Here is a 21029-nt window from a genome sequence, read left to right as displayed (position 1 = left end):
AGGTTATATGCAGACTGTCTCTCTTGTGGTATATATTCCTGATTTATGCGGCAGCTGCAGTGACAACTCTATATACAAGTAATATATATTGTATATACATCTCTTCGTGACCACCAATTTACAATTCCATTAAACCGAGTCATACAGGGAATACAAAAAAAAATCACCAAAATACAAATGCGATTTTTTTCTTAATGGACTGAACTATTTCAATTCCTTCGGTATATTAAATGAAAGACAATAATAATTTACGTTCCTTGGCCAACCCACTGCTGCATCAACGCCTCCCCCCACACTGGCGCTGGTGATGAGGGTTTGTTTGACAACGGCCAGTGCAGGTGAGCACAGAATAGAGCTTCGTTGGACGAATTTTGATATCACCCACCGCTGATTGAAGCTCTCAGCATGTGGAGCAAAACGTCGGACATCACGGCAAACAACACGCGGTTACAACCCCGAACGCTCGTCAGAGACCTAAGCATACCAATGCAGGTGTGGTTTATGCATGCACGCACTTGAATTTGGCAAACTGTTAATCAGAATAATAGCCTATAAAGCTTTCACCTTAAATCACCTGAGTGTATCAGCGCTCTCTCTCTTTTTCTCTCCTGGTTCTCTTTGGAGACGAAAAGAATGTCAAACAAATTGCTTCTCAAATATAAAATCTTCCACGAGGAAGTGTCTGCTGATCACATTCTGGCTCTTGAATGTAGATTTGAAATTATTGCATTATCATCAATTTGGCCTTTTCTGATATACGCTTGTAACATTTATCTGTATTGTAAGCTCAATATTGAAGATTTTGTTTTATTGCTACCATTTCAGTCGTGCACAGAATAATGGAATGTATGAATGAAATGCTATTTTATCAATTCCACACCACAAAAGATGTTTCAAAAGTTATCACTTTTAATTTTAGTTATTATTTGTTCGACAACTTGGTATCACTGACGACACTTGGACCGATTAACCTCTGTTCGTGAAATTCTTCTCTCATTTTTTGTGGCTGTGGCTCAATCTCATTCGCAGGCTCTCCTGAGAATTTTTTTTTAAGATGACAAAGGGGGTCACTGACATCATCTCAATTTAGAAAAAAATGTGATGCCGCCCTAGGATTTATTTAATCATGACAACTGCCAAGCCTTCCTCATTTAAAACTGGGTGATGATACAAAATACATTTTGAACACCTTAAGGAGCTCGGAAAATGGAGAGGTACCGACTGTATGTGGATCCACTGCACGGTTAACTTTGACCATATGAACAATAAAATAAACTACTGAATAGATCTTTGGTCGATCAGCCCAAATTTGATCTTAGAATGTGTGCATTGTTCATTTGCACATATCATTATCATCATTCTCATCTTCACCAGCCATGGTCAGTCCGCTGCTGGATGAAGGCCTCCCCAGGCAACTGCTCTCTCTCTCGTGACCATGCATGCAAGGTAACACTTTCACCTGTGACCAAATCGACATTCCAAGGGGCCCTACTTTTGTCCTGAACATTTAAATACATTGGATTTATTTGTTTGGTTTTCAAACATTCTTTAAAAAAAAAAACTCGTTGAAGCAACAGCTTCAACAGATAAGAATGCCAGCATATGACTGCAGACTGCTGCATGTAATTTGCATGGACTGCGTGGGGAAATGTGTGAATTTGAAATTCTGTTGTGAATAAACACCTTTGCCAGTGATAATTGCCATTTGTGAGCATGCATGGGAGCAGTCTGCTAGGTTGACTCTCTTGACATGGTATCACAACATCGCTAAGGTCATGGGGGCAGTATGTGTTTCATTTGGCTATATGTACAAATACATCATCAGTCGTCTCCTGCCCAATGCGGGACGAAGACCTCAAGTCTTCAACATCCTTGCAGCAGCGGATTTTGGCTAACCAAAGAATAAAGACGGCCACCGCATCGCGCGCTTTCAGATGTGCATCTGCGGCCGTCTGGATCGCTCTTCCTTCCAATATTAGGAAGCCACTTGACGCTACGCACTTTTACATTTAGTTTGAAAACTAATTTCTATTGAACTGCTTTTTGTGTTGAGTTTGTTGTCCTTCCCCCGCACCTCAGATTCGCACGGTTGGCTACTTACAATGCGAAAGAAGTCCAATTTACTTTCATCCCTCCCGTTCCCTGTGATTCCACGATCTATCTCGCTTCTGCGCACCGGTTTGCTCCCCTCGATCCTCCGCTGCCGCTGTCCTCTCTCCGGCGTCCTCACCCCTTTGGCTGCCATTCAATCCGTCAGTTTCGTCCACCGGCTATCAGCCCGACTCACGATGCATTCTGCCCAGACCCCTTTTCATTTGACTATGATGGCATTCTTTTTAGTTTGTCCCATCGCTTTTTCTTCGATATTCGTCGTCATATTATTCCATGTTTCTTATTCATACGTCACCGTGGCGTGCGCGATGACACCACAACCACGTGACTTTTCATTTGTATTGTCCACGGTGCTTTCAGCGCCACAGCGCGTGGATTTGTCACGTTTGTTTTCTTTTGTTTGCTGGTAACTTTGTGTATTTCATATAGTGCTTTTGCTGCTGGCGGCAATAAAAGTTGTTCAAAAGTCAAAAAGTCTTATTCATACGTCAGGGCAGGCAATGGCGGAGCCAGGATTTCCAGGTGGTGGGGGTGGGGGGGGCAACCCCTCCAGCAATGAAAAATGAGAGGAGTTGTTAGTAAGTAAGGACTTGTCTCTTGCTTTTTATTCTACGCGTGTGCGGCGATGGCGCAGCCATCGATCGAGGGTCCAATTCGAACCGTGTGTGATCGGCATCGCGCTCGCTGAAGGTGTTGATGCCTTCAGGGAAGTCGTGGACTGTATACGCAACTACGCACAATTGGGAGTCACTTATAACCGCTTTGCCGTTACTTATTGCCAATTATGGACTCAGACTATTGTCCTATCATCTCATAGAGTCCCGGGCACGTAATAATATGCTACACAGTGGCAGTGGGGGGTCGCAAAATGCCGATTTATTACTAAAAAATACCAATGATCCAATCGAAATTAGGGATTTCGATCGGATTATTGGGGGGGGGGGGGCACGTGCCTTACCCCACCCCACAAAAGCAATCCCTCCTGCTCTTGCTCATCTGTTTATTGAATTAATACTTTTTATCCCGTTGTGTATTATATGTAATTTATATTACATGATAGCAATACGTATATGTTACTTTGGGTTTATTTAAGTCATGGATTTAATTATCCTTTGATAAAAATCTAAAATAATCTGCATCTATAAAAGTTTTTGCAGGATCGCGTAAATATAAATGTGTAGTTTATTATGTGATGTAACTAAAAAAGTAAACATTTATTACGGATAAAATTGGTGTCGAATACCTACGTGTTAAACTAATCTACGTCCCTCTGCAAAGCCTCTGTGACCATATTTCACCACACTGGTCAGCTGGGAGTCCAGGATTGCTTCTGATATCACTCTCCACTGATATTAACCATGGCCAAGAATCGAACTCAAGTTGCTGAGTTCATAGTGCAGTGCGCTAACAACTGCGCTCCTGCTCCACGCGGTTTTTTTCTTTTCCAAAACCGCTCTCATAGTCTCGAACCACTTTGCCTAAGTTGTCCACAATTCAAACATTTCCACGTCGGTGACATTTAAGATGAACATTTTTTCTCTTCTACAGTGCGTCGGACCTCACTTTTCCTGCATACGCAAGCTGCATCTCAGCATTCTGTTGCAGCTGTGTTGTAGTGGAAGTGTCAGCGATTTATAACGCAAAGACTACATAAAATAAGGCTATTCTATATCCTACTTATCGTCGCACGAGAGTCTAAGCACTTTGGACGTTTCACTGGTCAGTCTCAGTGGCAACTGGAAGCAATTGACTTCCAGAAAGAAAAAAAAAACTTTTCACTTTATTTTACAAATGAACGATGAGAAAATAAGTACACACTCTGTCTTGCTGTCAGAAAGCAATATACGTTAATATAATGTATCCACTTGTGTAAAAGATTTGAATCTGCTCTGTGTCAAGTGCGCTTGAGCCTGCTATTTAAAGGGTTAATGTCACAGGCTTGTTTTCCCATTAATTTTTCATATTTCAAGCGGAATGTTACTAAGCTGGTTCCGATGTTAAGGGCCAATTAAACTGAATGCAGAGCATTTATATTGGGCACTGTGTGCCGTGCACTTAACACAGAGTGATTGGACAAAATGCACGCTTTAAATGGAGTAAATTTTCCTCTGCGAGAGGCAATTCTTGAGCACTATCATTCAGAGCAGACCGAGGGGAGTGCAGTGGCAATAGAGAACCTCTGCAGAAGGTGTTAATTAAGACAGAATATTAGCATGAAGCTCCCCCATCAGGATTATTCATTTTGATGTAAATTTACTCAATTTTCCACAGATGTCTTTTTTTGTGTAGTCTGGAGCAGACTGTTTGAATGTTTCTGGAAGCTGATTTTTGTCATCCTTTATTAAAGAAATGATCCTGATGTTAGGAAAAATACATTGTGAATAGGGCCTGTAATGATTTGACTACTTTGTGGGGAAGTCAACAGTGGTTTTTTTTCTCCGGAGAGACTCGCCACCACCAGAGGAATGGGGAATCTTAACCACCGGCTCAGGGATGTGAATGTGAAATGAGAACGCCTCAGTGTTCATATGACACGCTTTTACTCGACTTTGTAATGATTTGCCTCACTTGCGATTTGATGAATTGTCACAATTCTCGGTCACAATTCAATAATTTCTTATTTAAAAAAAAAAACATTGAGTTGAATATGGAATCTCTAGTGGCTACATGGAACACACAAATCCCATTACATCCAAGATAAATAAATACAAAAAAATCATTGATTCTCTTACTTGCACGACTCAATGGGTTTAGTGATTGTGAAAATCTATTTCAGCCGATGAATCCATGGCATCCTTACAGCCCCTAAATGTGAAGCTTGACATAATGGCAGTGTAGGAGGGAACTTCTGATGGAATGGTGCTTTGCTAAATAAAATGATAAATAATGGACGAGTTATAGGCAATACATTTTTCTGTGAAAAATTACCCCCCCTAAAAACTCAAAAAGTGGACAATTTCTTTTTTAATCACCCATGTTGACAGAAGGAACAAGTTGCATTAGCATACGTACCCTTGAATTGTTACCGTACACCACACAATGGTCAACGTGGAGGCTTTTTTCCCGACTTGCGTGCAGCTTATTTGAGCCACGCGTCTCCACGTGTTGCTCTCATTTTACGCAGTAGGCGACAATGGTTGTTCACCTCGGGGTCCATTTTTATGAACTTACAAATGTTCCATTTAATTTGGCAATGAGCAATATGAACATAGAAGAGGGAAAAAAGACATGCAAATGTTGTTTTCATTACATGCTATATTTTGCGTGTCGAAAATCTACACTAATTATTATTAAAGCATCAAAAAGGAAATTGCTTAGTGTTCTGTATGTAAATACGTGTTAAAGCATGTCAGCAGTTATATCACAGCAGTATCTTTTAATATATAGTTAATTGCTATCAGAGATCAATATAAAACGGCTTTCGCTGATTAAAAATTGTGCACGAGCTGTTGCAATGGGATTAATGACCCCCTGCATTAAAATGAAAGTAAAAACAATTTGAAGGGTGAGGTAATGTCACCACTACCTGCCAGATATTTCAGAATCCTGACAAAAGCCATCACACTCCGGGAGACTTGTTCTTCTACAACATTGAACGTTTTTTTCTTTTTTCTCAAATTGGGTTCGTCTTGCTGTAGGTGGTTAATTATACCCCACCGTATTTACCTTTCACTGCGTCAGATTGAGAGTTGCAGTGGCGGGAACAGTAATCTGGGTTTAATTCCCAGTTCCAACACATAAGTTTCCAACAGTTTAATTGGATTCTAATTGCTTTCTTTATGCAACAGCCTTAAGCCAATTGCATTCAGGGTATCATAACAGACCTCCGTTCAATTTATGCATTCATTTAAGAAATTAAATTACAGTTACATCGTAAGGATGTTCAACATAAAATGCATGTAATTTGCATGCTCAATTTAAAACAAAATACACACCATTGTAAATGTTTTACTCTCGTTGGATTGATGGGGATGATTATGTTTGAAGAGCAGTAAATGAGCTTTTGCCAAAACACTGGCCTACCCTGTATTTTCTCTTCTAGTACAGGACAGTCTTAATTACGATTGTATTGAGGTGTTTTGACCAGGCTTGTACACATTCACAACGATATCCCTCTCGTTTTACTTCAGCTTTCGCTCGTAACTTTTGCGGGATAACTTGTTTTATAGTTTTTAGCAATGTTGTTCATGAAGTTTTGCGACAATTTAATGGGAACTGAGGCCTCGGTTATTCCCTCCTCTCATGGAAGTGTGTGCACGTGTGTAAGATGTGTGCATAGTTGCTTTTCCTAGGATAATTCAATAAGGATTGAGGCGCCATAAGGATGAACGGCATTATAAAAAAAAAACGGTTGTAGAAGGCCATGAATTTTTATAACCGCATAAAAAAAAACTTATATCAATATAATTCGAATCTAAAATATGATATCGTAGAGGGTATTTTTCCCGGAAATTTAATGAGTTTTATGAATGCATTCACTACAACATAAATATGGAACATAACTAATGTAAATCTAACCCCCGCTCCCCCAACCAAAATTATATACTGCACAGTCTAAGTGTGTTGGATCTTATTCCCATGGTACATAAATATAGCACAGATCACCTCTGCAGTGTTGCTGGCGGGGACTCAGCCCCCCTCCCTCCGTGCTGAATGCCTCGGCACCCCCATTAAATTTCCATCCTCGGGTAAAGCATTGGTGGAGCGACGTTGAGCAACATGAGTGGTGACAATTACGTAGTGGGCGTTACAGCCTTTTCTAAAAAAAAATAGATAAAAAATTCTGTTTCTGAAATGCATAGGGGATGAGAATGTACGATAGACAAAAGGCAGATGGTTTCTTGGGGCTGCCTGAGGAGGCAAGATGTTATTTCCCTCGCCTGGCATGCAGGGAAGTTTTCTAGGGTTCGTTCCAGACCCTGGTGATGCCTGTATATCTGGAATTTGCATGTTTTCCCCGTGTCCTCCGGATATGCCCTCCACGTTTTAAAAAGTGCATTTTGAATATTTGTCAACTATACTTTACCACATATGATAAGCCAAGTGGCCACATTTGTGCTATTAGAGTTAATAGCTCCGTGCACTTTATCTGGTAAATAAAATAGTTTAGTAAAAAAAGTTATTTAGCAGTTAACATTTCTTTAAAGTTAGTTTAAGATCAACTGTATCTACATCACTATCTGATCTGCATATCTCATCTCTTATTTCACTCCGTCTCTTGCCTATATCTCTTTTGTGCGTCTCACGAGGAGTTAAAACATTTGAAAGGGGCCCCCCAAAAGTAATGTCTGCTTAGGGCCCCCATTGGGCCTGCTCCACCACTGACTGGCAACCCTACCCTGGGTGTCAACATTTAGGACTTGGTGCGTGAGTGCAAGAGTGCCCGTTACACTGCGGAGTAGCCCACCGTTACATTTATGGCACATGTAAATAAACTTTCAAGCTTACCAAACGTTTTGGGGTAAATGTTATCATTTCCTGCTCATGATTGCCTGCCTTGTTTAAGACGGACCTGTAATATATATGGGACATTCGTACAAGTACAATTGTCCAATATCTGTCCGGTTAATACACAAACATATATACTGCAATGCATAATCTACGCATGATCAAAGTTGCAAGATGTACGTATCGTTTATGTCTATATATGCAATGCTCACGTACATTTGTGTTTGTCATGCATAAAAGGGGAAAACTTTAAATTAGCTAATTGGTCTCATAAATTTGGAGAAAGAATACGGTAATGTGTTTGACTCGCAGATAAGTGTATTATAATGAAGCTATACGGAGTCAATCATAGCCTCTGAATGAAGGCCATTATGATCGTTACGTGTAATTGTCTTAATGAAGATTTAAAACATTATTGATTTATATAAAAAATATAGTAGTGAAATTTTTACGTTACAAATATGCAGTATAAACGGAGATGAATATGTCTAGAATTTTATGAACTTTCCGAAAATTTTAAATGTCACCAGGGAAAGTGACATTTTAAGAGCATTATCATGGCATGCTCACCTTGTGTGCAAAATGATTTTCTCCCAAATATAAATTCATCGCATATTTTGTTACAATGGGGCGTGAATGCGAGGCAAAATTATACACAACAGTAGTAAGGCACTGACATTCACCTAGGAGATGGAAAAAATTGCTTGTGTGATGGTGCTGAGAGGTGGCGTAAACTTAGGGAGGCGTTCATCAAGCAGTGGTTAGACCCCTGGCTGATGATGGTGATGATGGTGGAGGCTTGGGGAAGCCTTCATGCAGCAGGCCATGGCTAACGACGATGATGACTACGACAATGATAAGACACCATGATTGGTGACGTAGAGTTGCATACATAACAGCCTCGCAAGGCGTAGTATTTTAAATTATATTTTTTTTAGTGAAAAATTCCATTGTGTACCTGCGTTAATGCCAATGAATTGTCTCAATGCATAAGAAATTTCACATGACGTAACACGAAATATTTTGTATTTTCATTGGTAATATATTTACGGGCATAAATGTTTAGCACAACAAAGCTTACACACGCAAAAAAGTAATGTGCGTCTGTTGGCTATTTAAGCATGTGTTGGGATTAGGTAATGATGAATCAATCCATTTTCGGAGGAGTTAATCTCGATGCCTGATCTGCACATACAGATGTTCCTGAATAAATAATTCGCCATGTGGCGTGATGCTATATCTGTTCCTAATGTTTTTTAATAAATGTAGGCAGGCGGATAATGAAAAAAAGAATATTCAATTGAAGTGCAAACTTCTGTTTTGGTATTTAAATTTGTAAGTTCGACATTTATAATAATGTCTTAACATAATTATTGTTTCGTAGATAAACGAGATGTGCTTTAATATTGGATAAAACTTTCATTTTAATATGCCTAAGACAATCGTAATAGAAATATTTAATAATTATTGTCCTATTTGCTGCATGCAGTTTAAATGGATATTTTTTTTTCTTCTCATTTAATCTTCTACATTAAAGGCATGCGTTTGGATTTGCAGCATTATTGGCAATGTTGAAGGAGTCCAGCGTTCAAAGATAAAATTATTCAATAACGAATGCATGCAAAAAAGAAAATCAATTATGCCTTTTTATCCATTAATTACTTATTTATGCACCGGCCATTTAAGTTATTTCCTTTTAGGTTTTAGCCAATAAAGTATACGTAGAAAATGTTTTATTATGAAGACCGAGCAAACATTAAAAAAAATTAAGTTGCTGATATATATTTGAGGTAAGCGTCCAAGTAAAAACGAAGCCAAACACAATGAGACGATGTACAACCGTGCACGACATCTCGCACGCGAGTCGAACAATCGCTCGCTCGCAAGCGGGCCTGCAATCGGCCTCGATCCCAACATGCCCTTTTCACGTGCCCTTAGCTGCGCGGGTACTTCCTCGTCTATCCCGAAACGAGCCCCTTGCGGTGACCAATAATGTGCGAAGTAAACGGACAGAACTTTCCAAGACGGCGTCGTTCCTCTTCATCACTTCCACCCCATTTGCAGAGGGAGCCGCCACCGAAACGTCGATTTCCCCACCGTGTGTCTCCGCGTGGCTTTCACTGGGCAGCTCTCGCTTGACCACCCACGCTGGGGCCAGTCGATCGCCGATGCCCCCTGCTCTCCGTGGCGAGTGGTGTGCCCGCGAGTGCTGTCGGAGCGTTGCAGCCAAACCGCGGACATTTGTTCGGGGCTTTCTTTTGGTGACGTGCCTCATCCTGAATGTTGATGGATGCCGAGTGTGTGATGCAGCCTGCAGGGGAGTGGGTTGGGGGGTTGAGCTCGTGGTGAGAGCACAAAGCACAAGGAGGTGACCGATGGAGAAGCTTCAATGCTCGCGGCCCTCTTGTTCTCAGATCGCCTGGCGAGGCTTTGGGGCAGGGAGGTGACGGGTGGAAACTCCTGCGTTTCCAGCCGAGCCAACTCGGTCCTCACTCTCACCGACACGGAACACGACAACAAGTCCGACAACGAGACGGGTACTCCTGCATTCACGCACCGAAGCCTAAATGTTTGCACCCAGGGCAGGGTTGCCAAGTCAGTGATGGAGCAGCCCCAACGGAAAAAAATATTTTTTGGGCCGCCTCTTTGAATTCATAAATCTCCGAGTGAGATGACAAATGAGACATCGGCAAGAGATATAAATGTAGCGAAATGAGAGCAGAGAGATCCAGATCAGACAGTGATGCAAGACAATGGACAAGGATGGAGTTCAATGAGCGAACAGAGAAACAAGATGGGGATGAGAGAGTTGAATTAGCTTTATACGTGTTAATTCGCTGTTGATGTGCATTAGGGTTTGAATGAAAGCTGATATTTGCTTTGCCCCAATTATTTTAATGAATATTAGCACCACCCCATGTTGCCACCGCCGAGGTACGAAAAAAAAACCCTCGGCATGTGATAGGAATGAGATATCTCACAATGCCAGAAGACGGGAGGGGCTACATGTAGGACAAAACGTCTTGGAGTGCTGCATTATTACACAACTGACAAAAAAGCGGGGACTTTTAATGTCCCCGGGAAGACTTATGGATCCCACGACAGCCATCCGGCAAAGAGCATGTCCTGGGAAAAAGCAGCACCAAGTGGCAACTCTAACTCAAAGGCAGATTGGACAGTGGCCAAGCTGGGTATGACGACATTGGCATTAGATCACCATGACCTCTTGAACTCAAACGATATGGGATGAGGCTGAGCGGCATGTAGGAATGCTGTAACGTCAGCAGTCGACCGATGTGGTTACTCGATACCGTAAGCTGATGCGAAAAAGAGAATGGGGGATGGTGACAACGTCATGATTTGATTTCAACGACAAAATATGAATCTTGTTCCTCTTGTCTTTGTACTCGTATCGTGGTTGTGTATTGTTTGTTGTTGTAACTTGCTCACCCGCCTCCGACTGGACATCTGCGAAAAAGAGCTTTATAGCTCATCGGATTCCTCCAGTATAAATAAAGATTCTGATTCTAACTGATGATACTATTGTGAGCATCTTTGCGAAGTGTACCAAATGCATTTTGTCAAGATGGTCTGCAGCAGGTATTCTATACATGCGGATGTTGTGTATGTATAATAATTAATCTGCATATATATACATCTGATTGGTTTAATGTGATATACTAAATAGGTCCTCATTCTAGTATTGCATTTAAGACCTTCCAATCGTCTTCACACGTACAGTGCACACATTCACATCTATGAAATATCAGATATATAAATAAATGTTATTAACATGTTGGGCCCTGTTTTCCAAGCCACTGCTGGACCAATGCCTCTCTCCATGCCGTGTCAGTAATGGAAATTGCTTACCATACTTCACCATGCGGGTCAGCGTGGGTTTATTAAAAGCAAAGTGCCTTGGACCAGTTCAGATATCACCCCTAACTGATGTTCACTTATATCGTGACCCTGAATCAAGGCAATACATTGCATCAAAGAGGGGGGTGGGGGGGGTAAATCATGAGGTGCCTAGTAGCTTGCTAAAGAATTCGGCTTCATTGTTAGGTTGAGGTCAGAGCATGCATCCATACGTACAGAGCACGCATTCACACGTACAGAGCACGCATCCACTCACACATAGAGAGGCATGCACACAAACACGCGTTTGTGCACACACGTGTTTGTCCCAAGCTATTCTTCAGGCACAAACGGCCAAGTCGATTTCTCCCCTCTTCTGTATTGTTTGTCAGGAATAAATGGGCTGCTGGTTTCTGATTGATTTGTATTAGCAGTATCCTCGTGTAATATAATTAAAATGATAATAATTCATAGCCCTTTGTCAATCCATTGCTGGATGAAGGCTGCCCCACGCCATCATGGCGGTTGATGGATCATACTTGTGCAGGCAGGGCATTGCTGGTCGGTAATGGTGGGGGGGGGGGGGGCAGGACTGGTTCAGATATCACTTGCCACTGATGTTTGCCGTCGCTGGGAATCACATTCCGGTCGCTGGGTTGATAGCGCAGTCTGCTAACCACTGTGCAAGGGTCAGATTGTCGCAGGCGCTTAAGGTGCTGCAGATTGAGGCCTCATATGCAGAGGTGCCCCAAAAACTGCATAACCCACGTGTCATGTTTGAAATACAATACTGGAGCACTCTGATTAATCCTCTCGGTAATTAGGTAATGAAATCGATAGTATCACTATGTGTACTACTACTACCAGTTACGTGCCGAAATGAAAATTGTTTTGTTCTTTTAAACTTGTACGCAGCTTTACAATTCGTATCATGGTTGTTTTCTGTCCGTAGATAGGTCCGAGGCACAATAATCTCCGTGTTGCTCTGTCTTCCACTGCCCGTTGGACATCTTCTCTTGTGGAACACCATCTAGCGTCACGGTTCTTTTCCTGCCCCTTGGGTTTTCCCCCAAAGCATCTCCCCCCGGTCACCACCTTCAGCAATCTGTTCCCCCTCCTCACCACCACCACGTGCACAATCACCTCCTTCGGCAATCCATTCCCCATCACCACCACCACGTGCACAATCACCTCCTTCGGCAATCCATTCCCCATCACCACCACCACGTGCACAATCACCTCCTTCGGCAATCCATTCCCCATCACCACCACCACGTGCACAATCACCTCCTTCCGCAATCCATTCCCCATCACCACCACCACGTGCACAATCACCTCCTTCCGCAATCCATTCCCCATCACCACCACCACGTGCACAATCACCTCCTTCCGCAATCCATTCCCCATCACCACCACCACGTGCACAATCACCTCCTTCCGCAATCCATTCCCCATCACCACCACCACGTGCACAATCACCTCCTTCGGCAATCCATTCCCCATCACCACCACCACGTGCACAATCACCTCCTTCCGCAATCCATTCCCCATCACCACCACCACGTGCACAATCACCTCCTTCCGCAATCCATTCCCCATCACCACCACCACGTGCACAATCACCTCCTTCGGCAATCCATTCCCCATCACCACCACCACGTGCACAATCACCTCCTTCCGCAATCCATTCCCCATCACCACCACCACGTGCACAATCACCTCCTTCCGCAATCCATTCCCCATCACCACCACCACGTGCACAATCACCTCCTTCGGCAATCCATTCCCCATCACCACCACGTGCACAATCACCTCCTTCGGCAATCCGTTACAACCTCACCGCCACCACGAGCCCCAAACCAGATGTTCCCCCTCTTCTTCGTTGATCTAACGAGGTTCACGTTGTTCTCCGACCTGACGCAGCACCTCTCCGCTTGTTTGTTTTTTGATTGTTTGTTTCTGCCCATATTAAATGCGATATGCAATACGTATATCACATTTAACAACAACAACAACAACAAAAAGACAACCGAATCTGAAATAACCAGAGGAAAAACGAGAACGGAGTATTCGACATCGGGCGCGAGCGGTGGCAACACAGGTAAAGAGAGGCAATTGAATGGGCAAAGATTCTCCACCCTCGTCCTCACAGCTCCGAAAGGCCCCAGGGCACCCCCCCCCCATCCATCCAACTTAAACCAATCCTGCCATTGTGCCACTACTCCCTAACATTGCCAGAGTCGTGCTCTCTTGAGCAAGTGTAGCCGAAACTTGCGCGCGCAATGTGCAGAGAACCATAGGGGTTTACAGTGACTCTTTTTTTTGTTTGGAGATGTAGTGCCTTCGGGCGGGATAAGGATTGTTCATTGCCATAGGGAATCACATCCCTCGGGGAAAACAAATAATCTTCTTAAATAATTTAATAACCGCAAGTTATGGACGCATATACATGGTAAATTCAGAGAAAACGTAGACAATCACATCCACTGCAAGTGGAGGATTCCAGAGAAAGAATGCTCCATGTTTGCACATAAATCAAAATAGCCATTAGTGGGCCGCTTTTCATAATAAACGGAACGCAGACGGAGAGCTCTAACCCATTCGCTCACCGTTTCCAAACATCACAGGGCTACGCTAAGTGGTGGCATGGCCACATTGTAATTGTTCTTTTTTTTTTTCCTTGGTAAAGATTAGGAACGGGCTCGCGACGGAAACCAGGGTCAAGCCACACTGCATCCTGGGGGAAATTATTGGCGGTGGAGAGAAGAACAAAAAAAAACTTGCCTCCAAATGCCCTCTCTGGAGGAGCGTTTGCAACATCTCGATGCTTGGGCTTCCACTGACGTGTCGTGGCGGGGACTGCGCGTGCGTGAAAGGGTTAAATCAGATTGGATACTATTTAAATGTGGGCCCTCCACGTTTATTGAGTGTGCCGCTTGCGGGGGCCAGTAAGTGCTTTCATTGTGGTGCCTCTTACAATGCAGCTTGCCAAAGCTGTATGTCTGCGTAAGGGTTAGCAGACACTCAATGAGTATTATTGTGCACAACAATGAGAGAGCTTTTTTTTCTTATTTTTTGAATACAGCTTTTAGAGATGTGTGCAGATTTTAATGTAAGCAAATATGCAAAACATGTTAAACGCCCGCGAAGGTCGTGGTCCAGAAAGGCAGAGGTTGTGGTAGTTCAATTATGCGTACTTAAAGCCTCTCATTTTTTTCTGCGTATTCTTATTTCCATGCGCATTCACGTTCGATTTTATACTGTAAATAGAGGCATTTTAACCTGAAAATTGTATATACTAAAGCCGCTAACAGCTGTCAAAACTGAGTAAATGAGTTTTTTTAACCGTATTCAGAGAAAGGTTGTTTAAATGTGACGTAAGTTGTAATTACAGTAGTTGTAAACTTTTTATCCTAACGACGCAAATAATGGTGGCAGCTCTGGTTAGGCAAATGCACAAATATTATTGTAACAATAACAATCATAACACTTGCTCTGACCTCAACAAAAACGGTTGCTCAAACAACTAACCCTAACCGTAGCACCCTAACCTTCAAAGGGAGGCTCAGAAATAGATTTACGTAGGCTTACAACGCCAACCACAAACCTCGAATTTAAATTTTATCAAGTGATAACGCAACTAATAATATATTCTTGGGGGGAAGGGGAGGGAGGGGGGAAGAAATCCAGTGGTTAACGCACTGCACTGCAAACCTGGCAATCTTTAAATTGTTAAATTTCCAGCCATTGATAACACCAGTGAGAAACGATGAACTGATTCTGCCCTGGGGCCTCCTGCATCAACCGGCACTTTTACCGGCATGGGAAAGTATGGTCAAAACAACCCCCATGGCTGACATGGTGTGGGGTAGGCCTTAACCCAGAAGTAGACTCTAAAATAATGTCAATTATTATTTTAGAATGTACATTAAATCTATATTTTTTTGTGTGTGACAACATAGCATCTATATATTTACTCTTGAAATGTATTTAAAAGACCAGCATATATGTCTTCTGTCTTTTTGTCAACGAAAATAATACTTTTATAGGTGTCAGTAAGATATATATATAGATATAAAATGACACAGATGCAAATAAAACATTGTATTATAAAAGAGGAATTTGTCTCGACTCAGATGCCCTTTGCATTGTAGGCTCCTGGTCTAATGGTGCATGGCAGTGCTGGTCACGTGATACAAAAGGCAGGTCCAGTGAAATGATGTGCGTATTGTGCAGTGGAGGACAGGTCTCATTGTGCACGGTACAGTGACTGCGAATTGAAATTGGCTTATTCATTCGTGGGACATTTCTGTGTAAGTTCATTAGGAAATGCAGCAGTTGCAAAACTGCAGTGCGGGATATTACACACATTTTTTTTTTATTGTTGACCACAAGTCCATAAAATGTAGTTCAATTACAGTTAAAATAGATCCAGTTGTATTTCGTTTCTTTTTCTGCCTCCGTGGAATGATGGATACAGCAGTAATGTTCCACGCCTTTGCGTCCATATTTGTAGTTATAAATTCCACTGAGTTCAATGATTTATCATGCAATGAACATTTTTGTCTTTGGCCAACAGCTGTAAACCACCCCCCCCCCCCCACACACAATGTCTCAATGCTGATTTCATTTTGAATAACAAATGTGTGGTCATTTAGAGAATGGGAAAAATGTCACGGGCTCACAGCACGACTGACTTACTTTAAAGGTTACCTACGTAGACCGTGATGCACGCTGCAACACAGTGTGGTGAGATTGTTTAGACACTCGCGTGAGTTGGGTGGGAAACACTGATCAGTTATATAGCCATATAGTTGCCATTATATTCGTGGTTCTTTCGGTAAATACTCTTAGGTTTTTCGGTAAAGTCACGTAGGTAGAAATAAAAATAAAAAATAAAAAAATAAAAAATAAAATAATAGAAGAAATAATAGAAATAAAATAAGAAATAAATAATAAATCACGACGTTTCGGAGGTAACACAAGCTTCCGTCTTCAGGTGGAACCTTCACTGCACAATTGCTGTATCAAGTAAAGATTATTTCTTCTATAATCATTTATTTATTATTAATTTTTTACCTACGTGACTTTACCGAAAAAACCTAAGAGTATGGATCCTTGCAGACACGAAAGCTTCAAATCTTTCGGTAAAGTCACGTAGAAGGGAAATAATAAAAGAATAGAAATATAAAACAATAAAATTCTCACGACGCTTCGACTGTAGTCGAAAATTCTCACGACTGCAGTCGAAACATCGTGAGAATATTATTGTTGTATATTTTTTATTATTTTATTATTTCCCTTCGACGTGACTTTACCGAAAGAACCAAGAATATGAATCCCTGCAGTCACGAAAGCTTTAAATCAAAATATAGTTGCCATAGTTTTTTTCCCTTTTTTATGCAAGAAACTGTTTGAAAACGCCTAATGGGAAATAAAGCTGTGGTCATGAACACCGGAAACTTTTCACTCATCTCTGCCGACGTCGTACTCAACATCTTAAAGAACTTGCTATATTTTTTTACGGGCTTCGTGTTATAACATTGCTGTTAACAATAATGGATTTTAACACGTAGGCTTTCGCGACCAATGTTATTCATAATCAACGTTTTTGGGTTTAGATCGCGTTATTTATAAATGTGTCGTAACCCTCCACCACCCGACACGGCCAATCAGTAAAAATGTGTCACGTTGACAAAGACAAATAGTTCACTGCTTTAGCCCACCGGTGTGTTGAAGCCACAACATTTACAATTTGAGTACGACGTTTCGCTGGTAATTGCATCCAGCATCATCGGGCAATTCGCCAGAATGGATTCACCAGAGCAACTCTAAAGATCAAAAGTGAAATTTTAGAGATAATTTGGCAATCACCTACAAGGGTTAAAGCTATGGTATACTGATGCTATACAAGTTCTAAATTCAAATTTGTATCCCCAAATTAATTGTTTTTAAATCCTTTATATTAAGTTCGCTTGCTTGCTTGCTTGCGTGCTTGCGTGCTTGCTTGCTTGATTACGACCGTGCAAATCTTTCGGTCGTTTTTTAACCCACTTCCCGTGATCCAATCGAGCTGACATTTTGCACACAGACTCGTTGTGCGAGACAATTAATGTTCGTGAAATTTCTTTTCAAATATTTTACACCGTTTAGGGAAAACAAATTAAATATTTAATTACCAATTGCTTAATACTGGCAGACAATCATCTGACCCATAGGTGGCAGCCATCTCAAGCCAGAGGACGAGAAGACTCTAGCCGCCACGCATATAAAGGATTTATAGTGAAAAACTTTGTTTTTACGGGTTATACTTATTTCTACCTACGTGACTTTACCGAAAGAACCCAAGAGTATGGATTCCTGCAGTCACGAAAGCTGTAAATCACTTATTTTTATCTTGAGATGAAAATTGTTTGTATTTATTTCAGCAGGAAGGGCCCAATACGCCGATAGAGTCTACAGTATGTCGTGGTCATCCTACGATGGTACAGATGTTGTTCAGTACAAATCTTCACTACAATTATGGTTGCATCAGTCGCGATAAAAACAATGTCGGTATATTCTTTACACATTACAGGAATAGGGAACCAGTAGAAAACGTAAAAAAGACCCCACGACTACATTATATTACGAATACAAATAAAGGGAGGGGAAAAAAGTGTGATTTAACGGACCAATCTCAATCGGTAACTGGGCAAGCTTAAGTACAATCCACACCGATTTGGGCTCACGCTTCTCTGCCGATTATCGATTACAGCTACGTCTATGAAGGATCTACAGCCCTCGGTGGTCCTGCTGCTGTACTCGCATGTGAACATTGTGCTGCGATACGGTCAGCGCAGTGTCGGGGTCTCTGGCCCCGGATACCTGGAACCCAGTTGCAGGCAGCAGATGTTTGGGGTCCATCCTTGAGCCTGAGCCAGCTTTGCAACAGACTTAAAAGAGTGTTGTTCAAAAGGCCTTGCTACGTGTGATCAGTGTACATTCGTGACTGGACTCATAAGGGCGAAAGATAATAAGTGCTCAGACCGACTTACTTACTCACTCCCCCAATTTGATCAGAATTTTTATTTATACTGGAGGAATCCGAAGAACTATGAAGCTCTTTTTCACAGATGTCCAGCAGGTTAAGTGTATATACACGTATATTTATATTTGGCAGTTTCCCCATATTGGAGGTCTCCCTCTTCTTAAGCAGTGTTTTGAGATGAGGTTGCATTAACACGCTATGCCAACCCGAACATGTCTTCGCCTTTATTGTAATTTCACCTGCTATGATATTTTCAAAGACGATCAATGCATAAATGATATGCACTTTAATCAACAACTATGTGACACTGGAGGCTCGTGATCAAAGCACTATGAATAGGAATGGTATTCAACACGCACACAATTATATTATATATTGTCATCCGACGGTAATGTCAGAAATGAATTTAATTATTTTGGAATGGTGCAGCCTAATGTCTGGTGTAACCTTTTCCCATGACACTTCTTGGTTGCATTGTGAACCCACATTCTGGCCCATTGGCCTGTAAAGCAATTCCAGGGTACCATGCCATCAGCCACGATTACCCCTGGAAACTTCAACTTAGATTGATGGAGATGGTCAGGCAATGTGTGTTGGAGATGGAGCACACATGTGGTCAAATAACTGTGAAAGTCATTGCATCATTATGGCATTGCCCTTTGAGCATTGACCTTTTTACCTCTCTGCATGCAGACAGACAGACATACAAAGACACAAAAAAGAGACAAAGGTACAGACAGACAAACAGACAACACACAGACAAACAAACACAGAGACAGGCACGAGCAGAGAAAGGCAAACACGCAGACAGAAATAAACAAAGAGAAATACACAGATAGACAAACATACAGACCGACAAGTACACAGTGAGACAAATGCACAGACACACATGCAGATAAAAAAAACACAGACAAACTCACAAACAGACTCACACACAGACAGACATACGTACCGGCAGAGAAAAACACAAAGAAATACAATCATGCATACAGACAAACGTGCAGGTAGATACGCGAATTAGACAAGCAACACCTAGACCGACAAATACACAAATAACACTCAGACACACACAGAGGAGACGCAACGATTATTTTTAACCTGGCAATGTCTTCCCTGAAAGAGGCAGGGAGGGGGGGTATGGCTCTGCATGCATTACATCCCACTGTCAATTTCGTCAAAAAGTGTGTTTGTGTGTTGAGCGTTATTGCCACAATGACCACTTCCCGGGCAGAAAAAGCACGCCTTGTGTCCACTTGTTATTGCTTGTGATATGTGCAATTGTAAAAAAAATAAAGAATACACAAGATGCAAATTTACTCTTAATTTTGGAGCTTTCGTGACTGCAGGAATTCTTCTTTGGTTCTTTCGGTAAAGTCACGTATAAAGATAAAATAATAAATTAAATAATAGCATACGACGTTTCGATTGCAACACAAGCAATCATCATCAGGTATAATGAAATAGCGACACAAAAACGTACATGATGATTGCTTGTGTTGCAATCGAAACGTCGTATGATATTATGCAATTTTACTTTCTACCGGTGCTTACCGACTGCAAAGTGCACGTGGGAAGAAAGAAGTTGGTCGCACCGTCTCCGTCTCACACCATTGGCGTGTTAGCACACAGCAGGCACCCGGCATTTTGAGCCGTAAGAACAAAAGCATAATCTCTAAGTTTTTCGAATTGACATTTGCGCCAATGGATGTACCCACTTGCTGTGGCGAAAATTGCGAGACTTATGGTGTCGTGTGAAAGGGCAGGTATGAAAGGCATCAGACTGGGCCAAACAGGAGTGATTCTTTTATAGGATGCAAGCGGCGCTCAAGCATTTTCGCGCTCAGCCCCCAGAGCGAGCACGGCCTCACCTCTTTGGAGGCTGTCAGCACTGAGGTGCGAAATGAGCTGAGTTGCAACAAATTGGTAGGAGAGTGGATTGGAGCACAGATTCGTGGTGTGCAAGAAAAGAGGCAATTTAATTAACCCTTTTGCCAGTCCGAAGAGTACGCTGAGATAATTGCACCAAGATTGAAATTGGCACTTGGCGATGTTTACAAAGGTTGTTTTGAGATGAGTAGATTTAAGCAACAACAAAAAATGCAACTCGTTTCTTTGAGGTGGTTGTAATCACATTCATGTTTGAAAGTCGCCTACTAACGCGGGTAGGAAGTTATGCGCATGTCCATGGGCTTGCCGTTCTCAATGCATTCCTTCGCAGCCCCTGAACCTCGTTGTCTGTTGTGACATTGAACACAAATGTAAGAGAATGCAGCAACGGGGCACAGTGCCCGACCCGTTGCGAAGTGGCAGACGGTGCCATCGCAGAACGCAAGAGGTTAATGGCTTCCTGCGTTTCAAGGCCATTTTTGAAACATTTCCACATCGCAGTGAGGTCCTTGGGCCTTGAACCAGAAATAAAATTATAGCATAATTGGAGAAAAATCTATGAATGTCAGAGGGGAAATTAACACCCATTTATAGATATGCCAGGCCGCAAAGAACATGGGGTGTGTTTTCCATTTGCTGTTAAATGGATGCCAATAAGCTATCCAAAACGATGCTTAAGAGACAGTCCAAGCAC

At 42.0% G+C, this 21029-nt stretch overlaps 1 protein-coding gene across 1 annotated transcript in view; it reads left to right on the top strand.

Annotated features, from left to right (window-relative positions):
- The window catches only part of LOC133350905 (teneurin-3-like), a 490302-nt gene that overhangs the window by 142244 nt on the left and 327029 nt on the right, over nucleotides 1–21029 (top strand). The window contains 1 exon segment of the mRNA XM_061565743.1: nucleotides 9975–10097. Within this exon segment, the coding sequence (XP_061421727.1) occupies nucleotides 9975–10097 (123 nt within the window).

This window comes from Lethenteron reissneri, chromosome 35 (genome assembly GCF_015708825.2).
Source record: "Lethenteron reissneri isolate LAM-NWPU_2019-01 chromosome 35, ASM1570882v1, whole genome shotgun sequence".
NCBI classification, from domain to species: domain Eukaryota; kingdom Metazoa; phylum Chordata; class Hyperoartia; order Petromyzontiformes; family Petromyzontidae; genus Lethenteron; species Lethenteron reissneri.
Note: the sequence above shows the minus strand (reverse complement) of the source record. Positions and strands in the feature narration are given on the sequence as shown.